At 47.7% G+C, this 25,552-nt stretch overlaps 1 protein-coding gene across 1 annotated transcript in view; it reads right to left on the bottom strand.

Moving 5' to 3' along the window:
- Window positions 1-22,178, bottom strand: part of LRIG1 (leucine rich repeats and immunoglobulin like domains 1) — a 116,533-nt gene extending 94,355 nt beyond the window's left edge. Inside the window, exon 1 of the mRNA XM_036497456.2 lies at window positions 21,476-22,178. Coding sequence (XP_036353349.2) covers window positions 21,476-21,693 — 218 coding nt within the window. The 5' untranslated portion in view covers window positions 21,694-22,178. The remainder of the gene's footprint in view (window positions 1-21,475) is intronic.
- Between the last annotated feature and the right edge of the window lie 3,374 nt (window positions 22,179-25,552).

Raw genomic sequence — 25,552 nt, 5'->3', positions numbered from 1 at the left:
CTGTCAATCTTTTTCAAATAACTAACAATTTCGAAACAGCATTTTCTTCTGTTCTGAGTAGTCATTTCATACGCCTGTGGAAACAAGGGTTGCAAACGGCTGGTCACTCAAAAACTAAGAACAAGCCGGGAGGCAAGAGGAAACGGCACCACAATGGAGAGGGTGGAGGGGGAAACACTCAGATGAAGATCTAAACCCCTTCTCTGGTGGAACAGGCAGATTTTAGAAAAACGGCATGCTACTTCTGGAAACGTCCCTCCAAAGGCAAAAAAAAAGGGGGGGGGGCGGTGAGTGTGTTTCACTGTAGAATTACAGGAAAATTTGTTGGAGATAATTGGCAACAGAGAGATTTAGCCATTGTCTCCACCACCCATGCAAAGGTAAACTGGACCTTAATGGCCCAGGGCACGTCCCTCTATTTCTGGGATCACACCAAAACACTGACCTTGCCAGTCAAGAGGTGGTTAACTGGGGAACCTCAAAGTCTTGTGCAACCAGGACGTAAACCAGTATCAAAAAAGATTCCAGTCGCTCCCCTTGTACAATAAACCCTGGGCACCCCACATCATTCACACTTTGAAAGTGCAAAGTTCACTGTGACACTGTTGGCTTTCTCACTTGGCCGTCTTCTTTTGGCAAGTGCTCCTAGGCACGGTTGTTCATTAACGTATAATCTGGACATTAAAAGCACTTTTGACCTTCCAAGCGGCTGCGACCAATTTAACACAGCCGACATGGTTCCCAGGGTGAGGGGAACCACCTTGAACACTGGCAGAGAATTCAAAGATGCAGAGCCCACAGGCCAAGTGTCAGTGCGAAAGTGTGCGTGTACACACACACACACACACCCCTAAATACTTCACAAAAGGTCCTTGACATTCCCGCTTGGCAAAGGGCAACCTTTCAAGGTTCACCTCACCACAGATGATGATCTGGCATTTCTTTCTCCTCCATCCTTTCAACACCCAATCAGCCCTTACCTTTACAGTCTTGACAGGAAGGAAGGATGTCATGGAGGGAAGACAGATGAGCGAGAAGGGATGTCTTCCACCAGATCGGGACAGTCTCTCTGCACACTGGCTCCGCGTGCTGCTTTCACTTTTCCAATCAGACGCACGCAACTCACTTTAGAGACCATGTTTACTTTGCTCAAAGCCACATTCTAAACACGGGCTCATTTGTAGGAGGGAAGCAGCCTACAGTCCAACCTTGTTTATGCTCCAAGTAGGTTTGACAGAAAAACCACATCAATTTGTTTTAAAATAATTTCCATTTGCTGGAAGCTGTTCCTGAAGGGTTCTCAGCCACGCTAATCTGCTCTGATTCCTACCAGCTGTAGGTACCATGCGCTGCGGCCACAAACAGGGCGGCCAGGGCATGGGCGGCCTGGCTCTGTGCAAGCTGTAACAGCCTGGGATCCACAAAGCCACTGCGACGGTCTCTGGTGTGTGTGTGGGCGGGGGGGGGGTGGAAGGGGACATACACACATCCTCAGCACAGGTTTCAGGGGACACACAAACACACCGTGCTATAGAGGCCAAACTCGTGACATGCCCACAGGAAGCACAGCATTCAAGGTGTTCCCACACTATGCCTGCTTCCTTCCGTGACACCTGTCCACGGGCTCCCGCCGAGAGGCTACAGTCCAGGGCACCACACTGACCATCCCACAAATCACAGATTTGCATAATCCAAGGCCATTCTCAGGTACTGAATTGGTATGCAAGTCCAGGTGGCACACCAAATCAGCAGCACCATCTAATACTTGGCGGCGCATGGGGAAAACCAGTGCCAAGTTCACAAGACAACTGGAAGCCTCTGTCTCTCGGGGGCGGCAACATGAAAAGGTTGAAGAATTTGCATATTGCAGAGCAGTCTGGGCTTAGTAACTCATCCTAAGGAAGCAACTGATGTGTAAACATTTATGCACTAGCATTCCACCCAAATCTAAGGAAGAAATTAAACCCTCAGTAAAGTTCAATTATGACTTCAGCCACATTTAAAATCAGAGAAAATACTCTGGATAGTCGAGTCTTTAACACAGAACTCATAACACATTTCTAATATTTGATATGTCTGGGCTGTATACACCAGAGCAATTGCCTTTGTCACTGGGTAGTGAGAGAAATTCTTCTTCTGTTGCAGTTTCTCTGAAATTATCAGAAAATTACAAGGATTTAAAGACACAGTAACTAGGTTAACAGGCCCATGAGCTAACGCTCCCCACGTGCAGCCGCCTCCTACACTCTCCCAGCTCACCCAGTACAGCCAGCTTCCTGACACAGCCCCATCCCAAGGCCCCTCTAACACAACCAAACTTGAACATCTGGCCAAATGCTTGGCCTCTGCCTTCCATCAGCACCCGTGGGACACTGCCCTGGAGAGACCCCCCCCATAGGTGGATTAGCCATGACCCTTCAGCCATGGAGGGAGAAAGCCCCTCTGAGAGTCAGTAGAGGTGGAGGACTAACTTCTGTGGTCCAAGGGAAAAGGACCTGTTTTTTAGAAGTCTATCTATCCAGCATCTCCTGCCGTGAACACTTCCAAAACTCTACGTCATTTCTTGGGCTTAAGAACCTGCGCTCCATGCTCTTATTCTCTCTGGTCAAGGAGAGCAACCTCTCCGTCTGCCAGCCGCCAAGAGCAAGAAGAATCACTCTGGTTTGTTAAAACTTTTTCTCAAGGAGGGGTCTTTGAAAAGGAAATAAAAACCCACACAACCAAAACCAGCCGCTTAGCAATGGCTCAGCGCAAATGGAGCAGAATAACCACAAGGAGAAGAAGGATGCTCAGGAAGCCTGGGCCTATGTGTGATACGACACCCCCCAACACCTTGTCCCCTTCCCACCTGCCTCCCTCTGGCAGCGTCAACCTTGAGAACAAAGACCTCACCACATGGCTCCATTGAAAGAACAGATGAGAGACCATGTCAACAGTTAGGCAGACGTCACCAGGCACGTGGAGAACAGCCACACCCGGCCCACGGGCTAAGGACCATAGAGAAGCCGCTCCCAGGGACCCCAGCAAGAAGAGGCTGCAGGCAATGCTTCAACTGGAAACGCGCTCCAGTGACAACACTTGCATATGGAATTTGACAGCCACCTTCCCAAAATTAGGAGGGGCACAAAGACTGCCAATTCAAGGTGGCACACAAACAGCCTCTCTGCCATCCTGTCCATCTCAACTCCATGTGCCTCGCTTTTCTCCCCTTCCCAACACTAGTATCTCAGAGAAATGGAAGAAACTACCAGACAGACGAGGTAGACGCTTAGCAAATGCGCAGAAAGGAGCACTCTGGGAGGTCCAAATTGTTCTGCTGGTCTGGGAAAGCTCTTTGCAGAGGACTTAAGAGAATGAACGAATGCCAATCCCCACATCTGCATCAGTGTCTCTGCAGAGCGATGTCTCTTGGGCCCTGTGCTGGACTCTGAGAACATAATGGTGGATCAGGAAGAAAGCTGCCCCTGCCTTTGGGAAACTTACAGACAGCCCCAGGAAATCGGTTATTAATTAAACAGTCCCATTAAATGTCCCACTGCAGACTCCTCAAGATGGGAACACTGGCCTTGTGTTCAGGGAAAGAAACATTTAAGGTGCATGAACTTGGTGGGGCAAAGTCTCCTGGAAGAGGGAATGGCATGTGAGGGACCCAGGACACAGTTGGAAAAGCCCCATCATGGTGACCCGGGCTGGTGGGATCTGGGAAGAAGGCAGAATAAAACTAGAGAGGTGAGGGGACAGCCAGAGCTTTAACTGATGGAATTCTACCTGCTCCAGTTTGTGGCCCTGCAAAGACCTGTGGCTGGGGTCAGATGTGAACCACAATTAAAAACAAACAAACAAAAACCCTCCACATTCTTCCATCTATATCACATGGAGAAATAGTCCCTCCACTCCATAAAAACTTTTTTCAATATAAAATCACAGATACACTCCACTTTCTTCCTCACTCCTAGTTTTTTTTCCCTGTGCAATGAAGGGGCAGGGGTGGGGACAATGGGTCACGGATGGCCACTTTAGTCTCCCAGGACCACATGTGTCTCCCCAGCCCCACCCAACCCAAAGCATGCCAAGGATTTCAAGCAGAGTATAAACTCCACCGGCAGGCTAAACTGTTTATATGTTGTTGAGTTAAAAATACACCACTGGGGTCAGTGTTAACACCAGGGCCTTATCACCAAGGCTGTTTGTGAGCTGGTTACACAAAGCCGGACGATGACTCGCCCATCTTTTAGACGTGTTGCGATCTGCAAATTGTCTAACGATACATCAGTGAGATTATAATAAAGCCACCAAATATACACGCATTTGAGAAAAACACTTTCCAAACCCAAGGATCCTTTGCTGTTTATAAATAGTTTACTTTTTTTGATCCCCAAGCATATAATATTCGCAGTTGCTCCAGAAACCAAAGCAACACGGACCAGGAACATAAACCGCAACCTAAAAGAAACAATAAGCAACAGATGGCAAGGCATATGTGCAGGCTACCACCCTCCTCCACCAAAGAGGCAAACCAAAAATGGATTCTGACACACAAGCCTCCCAGGGAAGGCGCATGCACTCCAACAAGATCGTGTTGAAGTCACTGTTTATAGAATGCCGGCTCTACGGCCAGGACCCAGCGCAGTGCTTTAAGCCACTGAAGAGTGAAGAGCCAGTCGCTCTGAACCAATCACTGGCCTGAAGGAACTCACAGGCTTAAATGGAATGCAAGAAAGCAAGCAGACAGGGTCTCAGTCTTGTTCTTTCTAAACACAAACAGGCGAAGGCAGATCTGAGTTCTAACTGGCAACAACACACAAGGTCCATCACGCACCACTCTGGGTCTCACACATAACACAGTGGTACAGACAGGCAGCTACTGGCCGTTGCAATTAAGGCCCTGCGGCGTGGGAAAACTACATCCCATGACCTGAAGCCCAGGGTTCGAGTCTCAACTCTGCTCACAATTTCATTTTCCTGTTAATGAGTATCCTGGGAGGCAGCAGGTGATGTCCCTGGGACACCCACATGGGAGACTCAGCTGAAGTTCCCAGATCCAGCTTTTGCCTGGCCCAGTCCAGGCTGTTGTGCACACTAGATTAAGCTCACGCTCGCTCTCTCTCCCCGCTTCTTTCTCTTCTTCCTCTCCCTCTCAAAGAAGCTGAATGAAAAAAAAAAGAGTTTAAAACTCAAAATGTGTCCTTCAGGTGACCCAACCATTAAAATCACAGCACTTCCTGTTAGAGGAAAAAAAAGATGTCACAAGGTCACCCCTCCTCCGGCCTGTGCTATGCTCCTCCCTCCTCCTCATACCCCCAAAAAACAAACACTAGAATTAAAAAAATGGTTTAAGTAAAATATTTCACAGGATTAGGACAATGATTAAATTAACTGACATGAATGCTTCCTACTGTAGAATGCACATATGCACACGATTACTGCTCTAACTGCAACAGGAGTCTTCCTTGCACTTTTGTGCCGGACTGTTTAAAGAACTTTTAAGTGGGGCCCGGCACAGTGGCCTAGCGGCTAAAGTCCTCGCCTTGAAAGCCCCGGGATCCCATATGGGCGCCGGTTCTAATCCCGGCAGCTCCACTTCCCATCCAGCTCCCTGCTTGTGGCCTGGGAAAGCAGTTGAGGACGGCCCAATGCTTTGGGACACTGCACCCGCGTGGGAGACCCGGAAGAGGTTCCAGGTTCCCGGCATCGGATCGGCGCGCATCGGCCCGTTGCGGCTCACTTGGGGAGTGAATCATCGGACGGAAGATCTTCCTCTCTGTCTCTCCTCCTCTGTGTATATCTGGCTGTAATAAAATAAATAATAATAAAAAAAAAAAAAAAAAAGAACTTTTAAGTTACTGCATTTTTGTCCTCAGGACGAGCTTAGTAAAGTGGGCACCACAATCACACTCCCTTTCCATGGAGGGGAAACTGAGGCACAATGAAGCCCCAGCCATCTGAGGCCACATAGGCAGCTTCATAGCCAGCTCTCTGATCATTGTGACACAGAACACTACAGCTGCCTCATCCTCACTTCCACAACCCTCCCACCTCTCCTACCCAGAAACGTAGAACGCACGACTCCACAGAGGAGGACGTAACATCACTTCCCCTTAAAGATCTTCCAACATCGCAATGCTCTGGACTTCCCAAGGGTGACCACGGCCTGTATTTAGTTACAGAGCTCAAGACAAATGACACACTAATAGAAACTCTCAAGTCACATGTGCCTTGAATCATGACTGATCAGATAAGGTCCGTGGCATTACTTAAAATGCCCTCAACTATCAAGATGGGTGCTTGGCTCAGCGATAACGCCACGCCTTGGAATGCCTGCCTCCCTCACTGGAGCGCCTAACTCCACTTCAGATCCAGCTGTCCTCTCATGCTTACCCTGGCAGGCAGCAAAGAAGGCTCAAGGACTTGGGCTCCTGCCATCCACATGGGAGACCTGGGTTGGGTACCAGGTTCCAGGTTTCTGCCTGGCCCAGCCCTGGCAGTTCTGTGGGTATTTCTGGAATAAACCAGGAGATGGAAGCTCTATGTCCGATTACCTCTCTGCCTTTCAAGTAAAGTGAAAATGGATTAATTTTTTTAAAAATCATCTGTTTCAAAACAAAGGGCAGGGGCCCCAATAAAGAAGTGTGCCTACTCTCTTGCTTTCCATAAATGGACATGTCTATTTTAGGTACCGCAATCTCACGTACAATCACTCTGCCAATTTCATCTTGAGGCTCATTTTTTTTTTTTTATAAAACTCTGACTAAAATTTTCCAACTGCACTGTAACTTTAAGCTTTTGTGTTTCTTCTACATTTGAAAAGAATGCCATTTCCCAATATATAACTCCCAGATGTAGAATTCACAGATGATTCATCTCACAGAACAAGTGTTCTGAGACATCAGCTCCAAATAGAGGAAAAACTTGGAATTCCCTTCTCCCTCAAAGTAAGAACTCGCCTGGATGGGCCTGGCTCAACAAAGTTTGTTTTCAATTATATTTCCAAATTCTTTCAACAATCACTGCACGGTGTCCGGCAGCAACACATCTGATCCTTTGAAGTACTTCTCAAGCACAGTAGAAAACAAGGACAACGGGGAAAGGAGGAGGACTGTCCCTGGTTTCTGCTGCAGGTCAAAGGTTCTCTCCCAAAGTTCCAACACACAATCAGACAAGTCTCCCGCTACAGCGCTCACGCTGCAGGCGTGTACAGCCACAGGACCCATGACCAAACGAGGCGTCTGAATTCATCCCTATACTCACAGCTGGTGGTGGGGGCAACTCAAAGCCCCAGCACACAGGAAACACCCTTGCTCTGTGGCTAAATTCTCATCTCACTTCTGCTCAGTCCTGCACACGGGTCAAGTCAGAACCATCACAAGAGGGGTCAACCCCAGAACCCCACTGCAGGTTCTGATCTGTGGGAGTCCCAGCAAAGTCAAGCAAGGGATGCCAAGGACTGTGAGGCTGCATTACTCTCCCAAGTCAGAGACAGAAGAAAAAAAAAGAAAAAAAAAAAAGGAAAACATGTGAAAATTACTCAGATGGGCTCAGAATTCTTTAGAGGAACACTAGATTTAAATTAAAAAAAAAAAAATCCAGGACAAGTGAATTACAAAGAGAATGCTTGACAGTGACATAAGAGGCTCCTGGAGGGTGGGAGGAGCATCTGGCTTGTTGTGACCTCAGAAAGCACAATGGGAAAAGGTCATCTATGGGTCTTAAAGGGACAAGGCTTACTCCAACCCCACACCCCCAAAAAGAAAAAAGAAAAGTCTACTTGTTTGCTCCACCTCCCTCATTTCTACTTTCCTGAAGTTCTACCTAATGGCTGCTGAATTTAAGTTCCAAACTCAGAGTGCTTCTATTTTCATTATATTTTAGCTGTGTCCCTAAACAAGCTACAACACACACACACACAGCTACAACAAAAACACCTGTTACAAAATTACAAAAAAATTTGTTGCGAAATGAAAAACTTACACAAAAATTGTAAAAAATGGGGGACTAATTAGACAAGCACCAAGATTTTTCAACAGCAGTGTTTAACCAAGAAATCAATGAAAACTTTATTAGACAGATAAACGTAGTATGAACTTAGTGCCACTGCCTCCCTCAAATTGAGACACTAGGAAACTAAAGCCCACAGCCTTTGGGCTGCTGAGTTGCCACCTGCACAGGCACACATGAAAGGTTTCTCTGATAAAAGCGAGCAAAGCCACTCGGAAATTCATGTAACCCCTATGGGTAGCCAGAGAAACAAGCTGGCTCAGAAAAAAAACAGTGTGTTTATGACATGTGTGCCTGTGTTTCTGCCCTATCACTACAGACCCCAAGTTGTTTCAGGCCTCCTAAGGTACCATACCAAAAAAATGGCCTACAATCTGACTCATCCCAGCTAGTTACACAAAGCCTACCCAAGACAGACACTGCCCTAACAAACGTGCCAGCATTGTGAATGAGGCTGGCACCTGCACTGCCGGGATCTGCTATCACAGCTCAAATTCAATTTCCAGAAGTTTGAACTGCTCTGCTTTTAATCTAGCTGGCGGGGGGGTAAGGGGGGACAGTAGATAATGGCCCAAAACCTTTGGCCTGTGATATCTACGTGGGAGACACAGAGGGAGTTTTAGGCTCCTAGTCCTGGCAATTGTGGCCATCTGAGGAGTAAACCAGTAAATAAACAAATAAGTAAATAGATAAACAGTCTGTTAAATACCTTTATTCACCTTTTATAATTTTTTTTTAACTTGGAAGGCAGAGTAGCAGAGAGAGGAGGAGTAACAGAATGATGTTCATGTATTGGGACATTCACCAAATGACTCCAGTGGCTACGCCACGCTGAAGCCAAGAACCAGCAGCTTCCTCAACATCTCCCACTTCGGTGCAGGAGCCCAAGCACCTGAGCCATCTTCCACTGTTTCCTCAGACACATTAGCTAGACTGGAAATGCAGCAGCCGGGACTTGAACTGGCCCATATGGGATGCCAGGGTAACAGGTGGAGGCTTAACCTGATACGCCTCAATGCTGGCCCCAATTCATTCTTTTTTTAACCTAAGATCTACCAAAGTTAAATCAAAGATATGAAGTTTTCAGTCTCCATTTGGTTTCTTCCTTAATTTTCTTTGGACCAGACAGGAAAGGCAATTTGGCTGAGCTTCACAGGATTTCACATTTCAGACATTTTCAGATTCTGGAATATCCACATACACATTATGAGGTATTCTGGGGAGAGGACTCAAACCCAACCACAAAATTCATGTTTCATATACACCTTGTACACACATCCTGGAGATAATTTCATGCAATGTTTGTCATAACTGCTGTGTATGAAACAAAGTTTCATGGTATAAAACTTCCCCAAGTTGAATTTCGGACTCATTATGCCATCACTCTATAGACTTTACACCAGGAATTCTCAGTACACAGCTTGTTGTAGAAAATTCAGTAACATCTAAAGGCCCACAAATGGGCTCCGTGGGGACAGTCTTCTGCATTTGCTGAACATTTCACACACAAGCATCAAAATCAAACACGCTGGGCCCGGTGGCGTGGCCTAGCAGCTAAGGTCCTCGCATTGAAAGCCCCGGGATCCCATATGGGCGCTGGTTCTAATCCCGGCTCAGCTCCCTGCTTGTGGCCTGGAAAAGCAGTTGAGGAAGGCCCAATGCATTGGGACCCTGTACCCGCGTGGGAGACCCGGAAGAGGTTCCAGGTTCCTGGCTTCAGATCGGCGCGCATCGGCCTGTTGCGGCTCACTTGGGGAGTGAATCATCGGACGGAAGATCTTCCTCTCTGTCTCTCCTCCTCTGTGTATATCTGGCTGTAATAAAATGAATAAATCTTTAAAAAAAAAATCAAACATGCTAAGAAAGCTTTCAACAAAGTAGCCTAGCCCCACATTAATTTAGTTCTCTTTTGGGGAGATTGATTCTATCTAAAAGGTAGAACTAGTGAGTGAGTGAGTGAGTGAGAGTGAGTGAGAGAGAGAGAGAGAGAGAGAGAGAGAGAGATAGCCACTGGTTTAGTCTCTAAGTGACTGCAGTGGTGGCAGAGCTGAGCAAAGCAGAAACCAGGAGCCTGGAACTCCACCCAGATCTCCCATGTGGGTGGCAAGAGTCCAAACACTTGTGCCACCTTCCACTGCATTAGCAGGGAGCTGGATTGGAGGTGCAGCAGCCACAACGCAAACTGGAGCCCATACAAGAAGCTGGTGTCACAGAAGGCAGCTTAACTTGCAATGCCATAAAACCAGTCTCCCATCTGCTAATTCTCACCAACCAATACACAGGGAGTTTGTTCTCTGCTTTGCTTAGAGTAGAAGCATACACATGAAAGAGCCACCTGAGAAGTCACAGTTACATCCCCTCTGGAAGACAGAGGTGACTAACACCTCACAGAGCCAGGCAGCGGCACAGCCGGGACACAACTCCAAGGCTTCCGAGGCCCAATCAGGTGCTTTTTCTCATTCCTCCACATTGCTGCCTTCATGGTTGTAAGAAAATGCCATTTCTTCTTCCTAGGTGAAAGTATTTTCCTTCTTTGGACTAGTGCCCCTTTTTAAGAAACTTGAGCAGAATATGAAATCCTCTCTGTCCAGAAGGATGCACTGAGTACTAAAAGATTCCAAATACAAACAAGTTTCCTGGACTCCATCCTGCCCCCCAAGGAACTATCTAACATCAGCCAGCCTTTATTTTAGGACAGTTAGGGACTTGATAGAATTTAACCATTTTAAGCACTGTTTCAAATGAACTCTTGTGAAAGAATCAAAAATCTACATTCAAGAGTTTGATTCTTCTTTTGCTTAAAGCACACAGCTCTCAGACCAAAATGCCTGTGGCCAACAGGACTAACTGGATGTAAAGGCTGAGCAAACGGAAGAGTGTGGGGGAGGCAGACCCGTGGAGCTCCGCAGCGGTTCCATCTGCTTTCTGGATCCCTCAAGCTGCAGCTCCTGCATCTATCACTTGGTTGCATCAACAATCCACTTCCTGGAAGCAATGAGCTCTTCTGGCTGTTTATAAAGTTTTGCAAGCACTGGGAGCTTGTGTGCCAGAAACTCACACCAGACCAGGTGGAGTGAGGAAATCACAACACATAAAAACAATTTTAAAAATTAAATTTCAAAAAATGAAAAAGATGCATGACAGCAGATCACAGTATTACCCTGCTAAAATCTGCTGCAAGCAAGAACCAAGTTCTGCAAACGTATAACACAGAACTTAAATTCATAGTCAGATTCTCTCAGTTGTAAGAGCTTTTTTGGGTTTTTTTGGGGGGGGAATCGCCCCCTTAATTTTTTCCTTAAACCCTCTGAAGAACACTTCTGCATTTCTGAAGAGGACCTGCTGTTGATGGTATGTAAGCAAACATGCACAGAGATTTAACGAAGCTTAACAGATCCACAAATTTAAACTGACCATGCTGGACATCTCTTTAAACCCTCAGCTCTCTCATTAAGCCGCAACCTGCACAAAATCTGTCCGAACGAGCCCCCCAAGGGGCTGCCACTATGGCAGAGTTAAATGACCACCACCATCCCTGACATACCGCATGGGTGATGCCAGCTTGAGTCCCAGCTTCTCCACCTTCCAATCCAGCTCCCTGTAAATGCACCTGGGAAAGCAGCCGATGGTCCAAGTACAAGGGCCCCTGCCACCCACATGAACCTGGATGGACTGCCAGCCTCCCGGTTTTGGCATGGCCCAGCCTAACCAATGTGGCCATTTGGGAGTGCACCAGGGGATGGAAGACTTCACTGTCGATAACTCTGTCTTTCAAATAAAAAACAAATCTTAAGAAAAAAAAAGAGCCCCTTCCATCTCAACCCACCAATAGCCTAGTTTCTTGCCTTTGTGAAGATTTTCTTACATGGTGCCTCTAAACACTATTTAAGGCAGCCACAAGTAGCCACAGCTGGAAGTTCAGATCTTGCAAAGTAAACACTGGGTAACTTAGTTCAGACTTCTAACTTAACTATAACCAATGGTTAATTGCCCCTTTATTAAACAAGAACCGAAGCACCACTTTAAAATGATCTATTCATAGTCATGTTTGTTCACTAATCAACAGTTAATAGGTTGGTTAAAAAAAAAAACAGTACCATGGAGAACAATAGGAATTACACATTCTGACAAAGGACCCTAGGACAAAAGGTCGTTCTAAGCATCTTCCACAAAAAGAAAAAATAAAATTTCAGATTTTGAGAACATATAAACTGGATAGTCCACAGTGTGTGCCCAATAAACATTCTGTGGACATATAGCTTACTAAACTCTCCCTGAAAAGCAGCATGTTTTCAGAACCCAAATCAAAGTCAGGTGAATTAGAGCCTAATAAAGCTATTAACTTGAGAGAGAATACTTTATCCACAAGCAGACGCAACAGTATGTCTTGGGAGTTACTTCCAAAGAAAAGAAGTGCTCTTGGGGCAAACACGGCAAAAAATCCAATAGAACTGAGTTAAGCACCTAGTTGCATATCAAATCGTTAACTGACTTTTTTTTAATATTTTATCTTTCAGATCATCTCACAAGAAAAAGTTGGATCTGCAGCAGCCGACTTCCCCAGAGGGTAGTTCCAACCACACAGAACAACAGGATAGCTTCTTGTTATCCAGCCCAAAGTGCTAATACTTGAGGTATTAAATGCTTCCAAACTCAGAGTGCTAGAATCGCAAGGTCTGCAGAGAGCAAGATGATCCATCCCCCAGCTTGACCACAGTGCTCAGTCCTCGTCATCCTAACAGGCCATCGTCAAGCAGGAAATCCAGCAGAAAGGGTTTATCAGGGTAATGTATGTCCCCGCCAAGATAAGCAGTAAATTATTTGAGCAGCAAATTACACATGGGTGGAAGAAACAAAGGACAGGAAGTGGAGGTGGGAACAGAATTTGCTAAATGCTGCATAAAGGAGTTTTAGAGGATAGCACTGTGCAGTTTTGGGGTTTTATCAAACCCAGCTAGGGGCCCGGCAGCGTGGCCTAGTGGCTGAAATCCTCGCCTTGAACGTGCCGGGATCCCATACGGGCACCGGTTCTAATCCCAGCAGCTCCACTTCCCATCCAGCTCCCTGCTTGTGGCCTGGGAAAGCAGTCGAGGACGGCCCAATGTTTTGGGATCCTGTACCCACGTGGGAGACCTGGAGAAAGTTCCTGGCTCCTGGCTCCGGATCAGCACAGCACCGGCCATTGCGGTGACTTGGGGAGTGACTCATTGGATGGAAGATCTTTCTCTCTGTTTCTCCTCCTCTCTGTATATCTGACTTTGTAATAAAATAAATAAATCTTTAAAAAAACAACAGCTAGAGGAGGGAAGGGGGATCATCGTTATCCCACCTTGTGTCTCAATGTCCAAGCCAATTCTGCTTGTGGGAAAGAGCCTCACTTCTTTCATTCATTTTCTTATTAATCGGTGACCTTGAGAAAGAAAAAGTTATAGATCATAAAAGATCTGAGGCCTCTGCACCGTGAAAGTGGAGAGAACAATCAACCCAAAAGCACGAGAAGAAAGGCCATGTTTTCTTGAAACCTTCTGAATGCTGCATTTTTGCCAAAACAAACCATTCCAGCAACTGATTGGAACTTGCATCCTGGTCCATGAGGAAAACCAAGCTGTATTAGGACTTGCAGGGATGAACGGATTGGTTGTTCGCACAATGGGCCTTACCGGTTATGCTAGATTAAATAGTAATAAAGACGCAAACAATCGTGGCCGTTCATGTGGGTAAGGCTGTGAATCACCGCCATTCACGGGGCAAGGGACTCAGGCACAGGTGCACAATGAGCAACAGCAAACGGTCAACGGCTTTGGAGGAGGTATCCGTGCCAGATTTCTCAAATGGCCCGGTGTTCACATCCCTGGGTCCCCTACAAAGTTACCACTGGACTGTAAACAGACCCAAATAAATGAGAAGGGTTCTCTGCCTACAACTCAACAATTGTTCCTCCCCTCCTCCACCAAGTCTTTACGAAAAGAAGTGGACACGGTGAGGATGCAGCCGGCTCCAAAATCTGTAACCTGACCCCGTTTGTAAGAGCGCACCTGTATTTTTCCAAGTGATTGACTGTGGGGGCTACATGCATCTCAGTTGGGCTCAATTTCAATGAAACCCTGGGAAATAATAGGGTAAAATGATTAGTTTAATAGTCTCTCACTTCCCTGCCTCCTTGCCACATCCCACATCCTACCTCCCAAAAGAATAATGCTAACTAGATTGAAGCATCTGTACAACTGGAAGGGATTTACAAACTACCTCAATACTGTTTGCTAATTGTATAATGTGATGCAACTGATCACAGATTCCCACCTTCTGAGACTTGCAAAGGCCCGTGAGATTTCACTTGTTGCACTTCATATTTATCAACAAAAGCTTATCGGAGAAAACTGCTTGGGTTGTGAGCCCTGCATATCATACTCCTTTGGGTCAGAAAGCTGAACACTACCCAGAAACACTTTTGTCAACAAGCAGGCGGCCTAAGTATCTATGTAACTGTGTCACATAATACAATGTAATTACTGAAGTTAAATAATAAATAATTAAAAAAAAAAAAAAAAAAAAAAAAAACAAGCAGGCGGCCACCACAGAGGATGCAAAGTATTCAGCTATGGAGGGGAGGTCTTAACATTCAAAACGTGATCCACAATCAGGACAGCAGACTCACACTGGGAGACAGAGCACAGGCATCCTCCAATGCCAAGCAAAATCTCCTTTTTAGAAAGAGGCAAGGTGCCAGTATTATTTTTTCTTTTTAAAATATTTTTAACATTGTTTACATAGTTGAGAGGGATGCAAGCCCATGTGGGTCTCTGATTAAGGTGGGGAAGGTCAAGGTATAGAGGAATGTAGAGGGGACAAATGTTTCAATTTTTTTCCCCTCCTGTGTTGTCAAACATCAGCACCCAGGGATGGGGGACAGTCATTTGATGACTGGTGTGGGGGAAGAGTGTTCCAAGGGTGTTACTTGAGTGGTTCTGATACTTCTGAGACATGGCTAGCTTTGTTGCACGAGGGTTGAGAAAATCTTTCCAAGGTCTATTGGCTGACCAAATCCACCTCAGTACATCCACAGGCCCAGGAATGCGTTCTAAAGCTTGCCAGGAGAGTGGTCCTCTCTGTTTTGTTTTCCACACTCTGACAAGGCACTGGGCATCCTCTGCTGGGTGCCAGTGTTCTTAACAGTGGGTTTAAGCCACCACCTTTGAAACTAGCACCCTATTTGTCTGTTGTTTTGAGTCCTGGTTGCTCCATTTTCATTCCAGCTCCCTGCCAAGGTGTTTGGGAAAGCAGCAGCAGATGGTCCAAGTGCCTGGGCCACTGCTATCCCTGTGCAAGATCCAGATGAAATTCTAGGCTCCTGGCTTCAGTCTGGCCCAGCTCCAGCTGTTGTATCCATGGGGTAGGGTAGAGAACCAGTAGAGGGAAATATCTTTCTTTCTCCTCCTCTAACTCTGCCTTTCAAATAATTACAAAAAAAAAAAAAAAAAAGTAAGTGGACCCGCACAGTAGCCTAGTGGCTAAGATCCATCCTTGCACATTGCATGTGCCAGGATCCCATTAGGGCGCCAGTTTGTGTCCCAGCAGCCCCACTTGCCATCCAGCTCCCTGCTTGAGGCCTGAGAAAGTAATCAAGGATGGTCCAAAGCCTTGGGACCCTGCACCCCCATGGGAGACCTGGAGGAGGTTCCTGGCTCCTGGCTTTGGATCGGCGCAGCTCCAGTTGTTGTGGTCACTTGGGGAGTGAAATCAGCAGATGGAAGATCTTCCTCTCTGTCTCTCCTCCTCTCTGTATATCTGACTTTCCAATAAATAAATCTTTAAAAAAAAAAAAAAAAAAAAAAAGGAAAGTAAGAAATCTGCCCAAAACCACACATGTAGCTCAGAGAAGACCCTAGAATCAACTTTCAACCTCTTCTTCACAACTCGCCTCACTAGAGCAGGGGGTGGGCTAGATGTGACCACCAGGGACAAGTGCATGTCTCCTTCCCCCAAATCGTAACCCAAATGGAGACCAGGGGATAACTGGCTGACAAATACCTGCTAAGCAGAGACAAAGAACAAAATGTGGGGGGTGGGGGGGGAGACAAGGAAAATGGAGACAGCTGTTTCCTTATAAAATGACTTTTATAAGTAGATAAAGTGTGTAGCTTCTGTTTCAGATGACTACGAATGGCGTGCTTGCATAAAATCACAGACAGAGCATTAAACAACAGAATAGAAACATACAAAGCAGATAACAAAAAGTTCACAAAAAAGGGACACGAGTTAGCAATTACCAAACAGACAACAAAACTACTATTTTCATTTTTCCCTGCAATGATGACAGCGGCCATGTATCAAGTTCTACAGCAGAAGACGTCTCAGCTCAATCAGGTGGTCAGTCTGGACTGCTACACTCTAACATAAAATTCTTTGGGCATAAAAAGCAAAGCCTATTTCAAAGTGTAGACTATTAAAAAACAATTTAACACTGGGCTTCAAAAAAGCACTACTTTTTTGCAGAGGAGACAAGAAAAAATTTGCATTATTTTCTCTGATTCCTGTAATTTACCTTGAAACAGAAGACCACAGCCATGATACCCAAGAACCGAGGCCAGGAAGAAAATGCACTGGACCTCTTGGCACAAAGTCACGCTGAAGTCTTGAAGAAACATGGCCTACAGCCCCCGAATGTCCCACATGCCAGTGTGATCACAGGAGGGTTTCAGATACTTTCACTCCTCTGCCTGGGAATTTTTCCTTTACTCCTGCTGAATCCTGCCTCTAGACAATGCCTTCAGCCTAGGAAACTGCATCCATTGTAATACAGCCCTGAATGTTAACACAGCCCAGAGTCCTGATGGCTTTTTAAAGACCCCCCAGGGTTTCAAATTGCAGCCACTGAGGAGGGGGAAGGTCTACTGTGCTCTTTCAAAAGAAGCTGAAAGTTAGGCTAGCCCGTGAAACCTAAAGTTCCTCCGACTATTGGGTAAGTCACAAGAATGTCTTTCATGTTTTTAAAAACATAAGGAAAAGGAAAAAAAAAAAGACCCTGCTACAACCAACATCCTTTATTGCTTACAGCAACTTTAAAGTCAATGCATTCCTTTTCTTGATTTCTCTCTCCTGGGAATGTCATTTCAAAATAACTATAGGCTATTTTCAACAACCTCTAAGCTGCCTTCCCATTGCACAGACCTTCAGGGCGTTAGCAGGTGCAAGATTCTGGGCCAGGTGCATTATTCAGTCACAACAAAACGACAGCGCTTGCTCCCACATTCCTGTCCATCCTGAGAGGATGCTGAAAAGGCTTGGCACCAAGGAGACACCTCTGCAGAATGAGGGAGAGGCCCTTTCTTTGTGAGTTCAGCGTCTAAGTGAGAGAAAGGTCAGCCAGAGGCCTTCGCGATGAGCTCGCGAAGTGCCCAGGAACCCAAGCAAAGTAATGAACCCTGGAGGGAGGGGGCGACACTGGGAGGTCCCCAAGCAGCCCTCTCTCAGTACGCACCGTTTCCTTCACCCTTTGTGAGGTGTTCCCAAGGACCTGATACGACACACGCACCCACGGAAAACCTCACTTTGGAGAAATCCAGTCACCCTGTGTCATTATGGAAAAAGATGAGCACACTTCATTTCCAAAAAAAAAAAAAAAAGGCGGCGATCGCGGCAATAGGGACACTGCCAGTACAGAGCTCATACTGGGCCCCGAGGGTTATTTGGACACTTCCCGATCATGCCACACTCAAAACTTAAGATTTCATGGTCATAATTGCATAGGAGCAGGACTTAGGGAGTGTGCTTTTCTCTCAAGGCAATCAAGAATATTTGCCAGAACCCTCTACAGAAAAAAAAAAAAAAAAAAAAAAAAAAAAAAGAGCCAGCAACAGACATGTTTTCCACCAGCAAGAGATGCTAACACCAGCCATCCAACACTTGTTGCCAAGCACTCCTGAACTCAATTTCCCAAGAACTTGGGATAGCACAGATGCACTTCAGACTGTTTCCCTGTATTACTCTGAGTTTCAAATGCTCCCTCACACCTTTCTGCACCTTTTTGCAGTCCCATCCCCCACCCCGCCAAGGCCCGATGAGTGGGAAGGATGTTCCAGATAACAATTGGTATATTTGGTTTAAAAAAAAAAAATCTCAGCTTAGGTTCTGGACCAATTTGGTAGCCTGCACTTCAATTTTAATTTGCATAAACAGGATGGGAAGTGCTTTTGGACCCCTTAATTCACAACACCCAGAACCCCTGGGCCTTGGAGCACTGCTGTAAAATTTGAAAGACAAAGGTCCTCTTGGCTTCACCACAACAGTGGTCAAGAGGTCACTGTTTATTCTATAATGAAACCCCAACCCGAAGCCAGCTAGGGCAGAGTTAAGCCACCGGACCTGCAATCACAGACACATCCCAGAGACCCTACATCCGGGGTCCTCTTGTGAACAACCTTGCCTTTGAATGTAAGTAGCAAAGAGTCAGCGGGTTTGCCTGCCTCTTCAATCACAACCCGACAGGCCATTCAGAAGCTCTCAAGACTTTCAGCTAACAACATTTTGTGACTCAAATTTATCCCACAGGTGAGCCTTGAAAGAAGTTATGCAGTAATTCTGAAACAGATTCTGAAGACATGCTCTCAAAAAAATAATTTCAAAGAAAGCAAACATCTCAGTTCTAGGAAGTACAACTTCTTCTAAGGTTCTGGGAAGTTGGAATAAGACTTGGCAGTACTTGGTGCTATTTACGAATGTGTTGGTTGGACTACGCGAGTCTCACCTACGTAATTGGATGGGACGTTCAGCTACGGCTCAACTGCTACAATTATAAGTTACTGTGTTGAGTAGATCATCTTGAAGGCCCAGGAATGAACCACTTTCACCTGTACTGGCGCCATCCCTTTTCTTCTTTTTACATTGTATTTACACTATTTAAATGTTTTACTTTCCTTATATCAGGCCTAAGAGCAACTCCAAACTTAGATGTGCTGTTTACAAAAGCTTAAAAAAAAAATCCATAAAGCTATGGGTCCCCTGCTATCTCTAACCCTCAGCTTGAAATTGTTTGAACTAGCTGCAGTAAACCCAGTTCATGGGCTTATAAAGAAGATCTATACATTCTCTAGAAACAATGTACTTACAGGGTGTAAACTTGGTGAAAGAACAAGTTTTTTTCTTACATTATATTCTAAGATTTTCTCCTGGCAGATCTTGTTGCATAATAGCCACAAATGTAAATCACAGATAACCTTAGGGGGATTTAAAAATAAGACTAATGGTTTATTTCAGAAATCTTAACAGTAGGGGGAAAAATGCTTGATTTTCTTTACTCAAAAATAAAATAACATCACAAGTATTTTTCGAAGGACACCAATTTCCTACGTATAGTGTCTTTACATACTAACCAGAAACCACATCTTAAAATCTAATCAGTTAACACCATAATTAGTATAATCAAGTCTTCTGAAGCTCAAAATACCTAGTTAGGTATTTACAGATGATCACACGTGTAAAACAGACAAGACTTCAATTTTAAAGGTATTTAAGCCCAGTGAAACGTTATCTCCAGGCAACAGAAAGCCTAAAACACAACCAGTGTGTTTGGCTCCCAGGACACAAAGCAACACAAATTGGGTCGTGTGACCACACAAAAAAGGGGGGGTGGGGTAAATAAAAGGACACTCTGCCATCTCCAAAAGCTAGGACTCTGGAATTCAGCACCTTCCCCACGACCCCACAGACACCTTCACTCCCACAACTGGTGAACCCTGCAACGTTTCTTCTGATTCCTTCCACGTGATTCTATGTGGGGCAGGGCGGAGGGAGCCGGGAGGGGGCAAACTGTCTTAAGGAAAAACCACAACACCCCAAACAGCGATAAAGCTAGCCCTTCAACAGCCCTGGCCTGTTTTAAAACCCACCCTATGACACAGGTCCCTAGGTGAATTCTGCCAAAGTAGCAGACACCAAGGAGAACCCTAAGTGGCGGAAACCGTCCTGGCCAGCCTCCTCGGAGCCCCCGCAGCTCTAAGCTGGGAAACAGGGTTTCTCTTGGGCAAGTTAGAGACCAGCGCAGGAACGGAAGAGACTTAACTTTTTAACTTGTCCTTGCCGCAGCAAGAGAAGCACCCCGCCCGCGCAGCTCCAACAAGCCAAAAGTGTTGGCCAAAACGCACCAGTCACCAGCTTTCTCTAACAGTGTCTCACCCCAGGTCACTGCTGTTACCTCTTCTCAACTCTAGCAAAAAAAGGTTCAGTCACTCAACTGAAACGCAGACTAGACCAGCTGGGCCTTTTCTGGAAGGTTCCAACAGTTCTCCAGAGATACTTAATTACTGACGGCTAGACAGGATTTTGCCTCCTGGACCAGGTAGATTGTCAAGAAGTAGAAAGCGGCTCTTCCCTTCTACCATATTCACGTAAGTCCATTTTTTTCTGGTCTCACTCTGTGACTCTCTCTCTCTCTCTCTCTCTCTTTCTCTCTCTCTCTCTCTCTCTCTCTCTCTCTCTCTCTCTCTCTCTCACACACACACACACACACACACACACCCCACCCCTCACTCCCGACAGACGAAAATCCTGACAGCACTTAAAAGACCCTACTTGAGGTCCAGCCAACTCGGCTACATCGGTCCGGCCCCTGGCCTGAAGCAGCACCACTCCAAAACCATTTACACCCTTTACCGAAGGAAAGATGCTCTCATGAGTGAGGGGACCCACCTCTCCCGGTTCGCCAAGCCCAATGGGGCCCTAAGGAACAGAACCAACAGGAAGGGTCTGCAGCGCAGTTCCCTATAATGCCAACTAGGCGGAAAAAGAAACTCTCCCACAGCGCTCACGCACCTTCCGAGAACTCTTCGAGCCCCCTGATTTGGAGTGCTCGCTGAGGAAAGCAGTCTTCCCGCTCCATCCAGAGCCACGGCGGGCCGCCAAAGGGGCTGCACACACTCTCACTCCAGGAGGTTCGCAAGCTACCTTCACTCACTGCCCACTGGGAAACCAAGGTGCCCAAACACCATAGACAGCTCACGAGACAGCAAACAAGAAACGCATCCCAAAACACTACCACCACATGCACACGTTCTCACAGTCTGCCTCACAACCAAAGTTCCACGGTCACCCACGCGCAAACTCGCCTCCCCGGCTTCTCCCTCTCTGACCCCATATCACGCTCAGGGACGCGCGCCCACACACCTGCAGACCTTCACCTGTCGCGCTCGCGCACCCCCAAACCACCTCGACCCTTAATCGTTCAACCCGGGAAACCCCACTCGTTCAACCTCCTGGCCCTCCCATGAGGTACACTCACTCATCTTCAAACCTTCACGACCTGCACGACCCATGCTGGTTCGACTCGACACTCCCGGAGGCGTACTCATTTCTCCCCTGCACCTCCATGCTAAATCTTCCAACCCACACAACTCCACACACAGAACCCAAGCTGCAACCCCTGCCGCCCTAGCCCCCAAATGACAGCGTCCCGGGGCGCAAGAAGGTCGGCACAGGTGGTACTCACAGGCTCCGCGTCCAGGAGGGCAGGTCCCCGGGAAGCGCCGCCAGCCCGCGCCCGCCGCAGTCCAGCGAGTCCCCAGTGCAAGTGCAGGCGGCCGCACAGGGTGCGCGCGGGTCGGCCGTGGCGGTCGCGGGTTCCAGCAGCAGCAGCAGCCGCCACAGGAGGAGAAGGCAAGGCGAGCGACGCGGGGCCCCGAGCGCTCCCCGGACCGGCCGCGCCATCTTGTCTGGAGCGCGTAGCGAACCACGGGCGCGGGGACTGCGAGGTCCCGAGCGGGTGCAGGCGCGGACAGCCCGGAGGAGGCTCCACTCGGCACTAGGCTCCGAGCCGGGGCATGGCCGCCCGCACACGTTCTCTCCGCAGACGCGGCTTCAGCGCTCAGCGGGCCCCCGGTGTCCGGGCCGCTCGGCAGCGCCCGGCGGGGGCCGCGAACCCAGCGCCCATCCGGGCCGACCCGCCTGCAGCTCTCTCTCCCAAACCACCTCTATAGGTGCGGGCAATGGGTGCTCGGCCGCCGCTCCGTGTCCTCCTGCCGCGTTCTGGGGTGGCTCCGGGGCGCCCCGCGCACGCCAAGCGCCGCTGCCCGCCGCCGCTGGAAGGCAGGCGCTCAGCCTCGCAGCCGGAGCTCGGAGCCGGCAGGCATCTTCTTCGCGGTTCCGGGCACGAAGCTGTGAGACGCCGGGCTGGACAGCGCGGCCAAGCCTGCGTTCCGAGAGCCCCGTGCGTCTTGCTGTCCCACGGCGGCCGGCGAAGCGCGCGCGCTCTCACTCTCGGGCGCAGCACCGCTCCTCTGCGCACAGTCCCGCCGACCTCGCGGACGAACAATCAGCCGCTCGGCCCGAGTCGCCCCGCGGCCCAGCCCGGCTGGATCTCCCAGGCCCCGCCTCCGGCCGCTCGCCCTCACACACCCCTCGGCCGCGCGCCCAGCGGCCGCCCGCTGGCCCACGTTGGATGCTTTGCAACAGCGCCTCGCCACGCCCCCCAGCCCGCCGCGAATTGGCTGCCGGGGTCCACGGGAGGCATCCTCAGAGCCCATTGGGGCGATCACCACGACCCCGCCCCTCCCGCCTCGCCCGCCGCCCCGCCCGCCCCGCCCGCCGCCCCGCCCCCATTCTCTTTTCCCACCCTAGGTGTGAAGAGTGGTGGACTGGGAGGGGGGAAAGGAAGGGACGGCCCCTGCGTCTTAAAGGAGACGTAGCGGTTCTCGGTGGGACTGGGGAGGCGCTCTAAGGAGGCGAGGCATCCATATAATACTCTGGGTGGGAGAGAAAGTTGGTTAGGAGGGTTACGCCCCTGCTTTGGGACTGTCTGCCACAAAGTTTTCTCCCATCTTCCTCAAACTGCAACCCGGACCTCGAGTTTAAAGTAAACCCACACCCATTCTTCAGGTGCCTTTCAGGAGCAGAGAAACAATGCAGATTTCCCACATTTCCTCCTGACTGAAACACTTCTTTTGGGGTGGCTCCCTTGCTCCTTGCATAGTGTGAAGTTCCTTCCCGCTCCGTATTTATCCTTGACTGCCAAAATGAACGGCTCCTGCAGTAACCAAGTCTCACAGGTGCACCCCCTCCCCGCCCGCGGGCGCCTTGCCTAGCTAGTTTAAAGATACCTCTGGAAGCATTCCAGCTTTCGATAAAGGGCTTGTTTTTTGTTGTTGCTGCTGGTTTGCGTTTTCAAAAATCAGAGCCCAAGTCCAGTTTCTAAGGAGCCACACAGTACTTCTAAGAGAATAAAAAGAGAAATAATCGTTACAAAGCTTCTAACTTTGGCTCCTACAGGTCAGAAGGTAGTAGCCACGTGTAACAACGGTGCCTGGAAGCGGAGAGGCAGACAGACACACAAACACGCGCACACACAGAGTGACAAACCGGGAATATTAGTGCTGTAACATATAGCTGCCCCTCTGGGCGTTTTGGTTTGCGGTGTCTCATATCCCTTCCCAAGAATGTGCAAGTTTGTGGCATAACTGCACACGTGGTCAGGAACTTGAAGCGATGCAAGTGTGCTGAAAAACGTTTGCTCCAGCACGTTACCTCTGACTTGTTTTATGGAAATGAAGGGGGTGGGAGAGAAGCAAAAGAAATGAACTACATTTTTTAAAAAGCCCTACTTTTAAAAAAGGGTTCTCTTCCATGGCTGATAAAGTCCACAGGACTTAGCTTTAATCAAGCTGCACCAAATGGGCTCAATATTTCCTCAGCTGGAGAATCGCCTCTTTTCTTTAACTGGGTGGGGCGGGCTTGGGAGTCAGTGAATTCTCATTTGCCTTGTTTCTATCTCTTTTCCTCTCTCCTGGTTTACTGTGTCATCGGATAAAAGTGCCTGGTTTTTCCTTATCATTTTTTTAAGATTTTTTTTTTTTTTATTACAAAGTGAGATATACAGAGAGGAGGAGAGACAGATTGGAAGATCTTCCGTCCGATGATTCACCCTCCAAGTGACCGCAATGGCTGGTTCTGCGCCGATCCGAAGCCGGGAACCGGGAACCGGGAACCAGGAACCTCTTCCAGGTCTCCCACGCGGGCGCAGGGTCTCAAGGCTTTGGACCATCCTCAACTGCTTTCCCAGGCCACAAGCAGGGAGCTGGATGGGAAGTGGGGCAGCCGGGATTAGAACCGGCGCCCATATGGGATCCCGGGGTGTTCAAGGCGAGGACTTTAGCCGCTAGGCCACGGCGGCAGGCCCTTTCCTTATCATTTTTTTACATGATTTTCAGCAGTGATGCCCAGGGCACTGCTCAAATACATGTGTAAAATCAATCCAAATATGATTCCCAAGAAATATCATCAGAAAAAAAAAATGCTACACCTGACCCATTCTACCAAGGTTTCACTCGGCTTTTATGCTTTATTTGTAATCTATGGAAGTATACACCTTCCATCTGCACATAAACAAATATGTCCCTTCTTTCATGCCTTGTGATAAAATAATCAAAAACAAAGAGAATGAAATTTAAAAGTTTTCAAAGTTGTAAAGTTCTTTACATCCGTGTTTAAGTTTTCCCAAAACCAAAGAGCACAAAAGAATAATACAAAATGTCCATGAATATTTCCTTTAACCAGAAAATCATGCTGCATTCTACCTATGCACTGCGTATTTATCCAAAATACACTGCACTGGTTGCACCTCTTCAACAGCTGACCCTAAATTATCTTTCATGTGTTGGCTGTAACATGGTTTTCAAAGGCTTGTGGTTGTACCTGTGAGATGTTCTTTGGGGATTCCTGGGTTCTGGAAGACAGGTTTTGCAAATCCGCAAGGCAAAAGGGGTGCCCACAAGCAGAAATTTCCCCTGTGGCCTGGGATCCCCTCCCCAGCCAGAGAGAAGGATTCCAGAGCTGAGAAATACTTTGGGGGGAATGGGGTGCCTGAGCCTTGGCAACTCCTCTCGTCTATAGCAAAAGCATGAAGTCATGTCTGCTCCCCATACCATGTATGGAAGTTTGCCCACATACGAGCAACCTGCCCGTGACTGCAGGGAGAGTGTGGGCCTGATGTGCAGGGAGATCTAGCCCCGGGGAGATTTCATCTGTGGCCACAAGCCAAGATTGCAGAGATCCCAGTAGCAGCAGGGAGATTCTCAGAGAAATTACATCCGGCTTATCAAAGAGCAAGTCTTGGTCCAGTTGGCACAGAACAGCAATCTGGAGTACATGCTCTGGGACCTCATTTTCCTCTGGTGCCATGTTCATTATTTAAAACAGTATCCTTTAAGAGATTCATCCAAGGGAGGGTGGGTTTTCTGGTTCATTTTCATCAAGCAGAGACCTAAACCTCAGGCCAACAGTGATTCAAATCCTCTGACTCATGGCAAGTCTCTCTTCCACGCAGAAGCCCTCCTAGTTAATCATCCCAAACCCAGAGAGAGAGGAACCCATCACCTAACTACCTTGAAGTTACAAGAATTGCAGAGACACAAATGACAAAATAACAAGAGAGCAGGTTAATCACAAAAACTGTTCTTTTAAAACACAACTTTCAGGAGACTGAGATTTTTAGGGGGTATGCTGCCGTTTTAGGGGGTGATCATTGCCGGGTTTAAGGAGTGCTGACATTCAGCAGTGGTTTCTTAGTTTCAGA

The sequence above is a fragment of the Ochotona princeps genome, chromosome 21 (assembly GCF_030435755.1).
Source record: "Ochotona princeps isolate mOchPri1 chromosome 21, mOchPri1.hap1, whole genome shotgun sequence".
NCBI classification, from domain to species: Eukaryota; Metazoa; Chordata; class Mammalia; order Lagomorpha; family Ochotonidae; genus Ochotona; species Ochotona princeps.
Note: the sequence above shows the minus strand (reverse complement) of the source record. Positions and strands in the feature narration are given on the sequence as shown.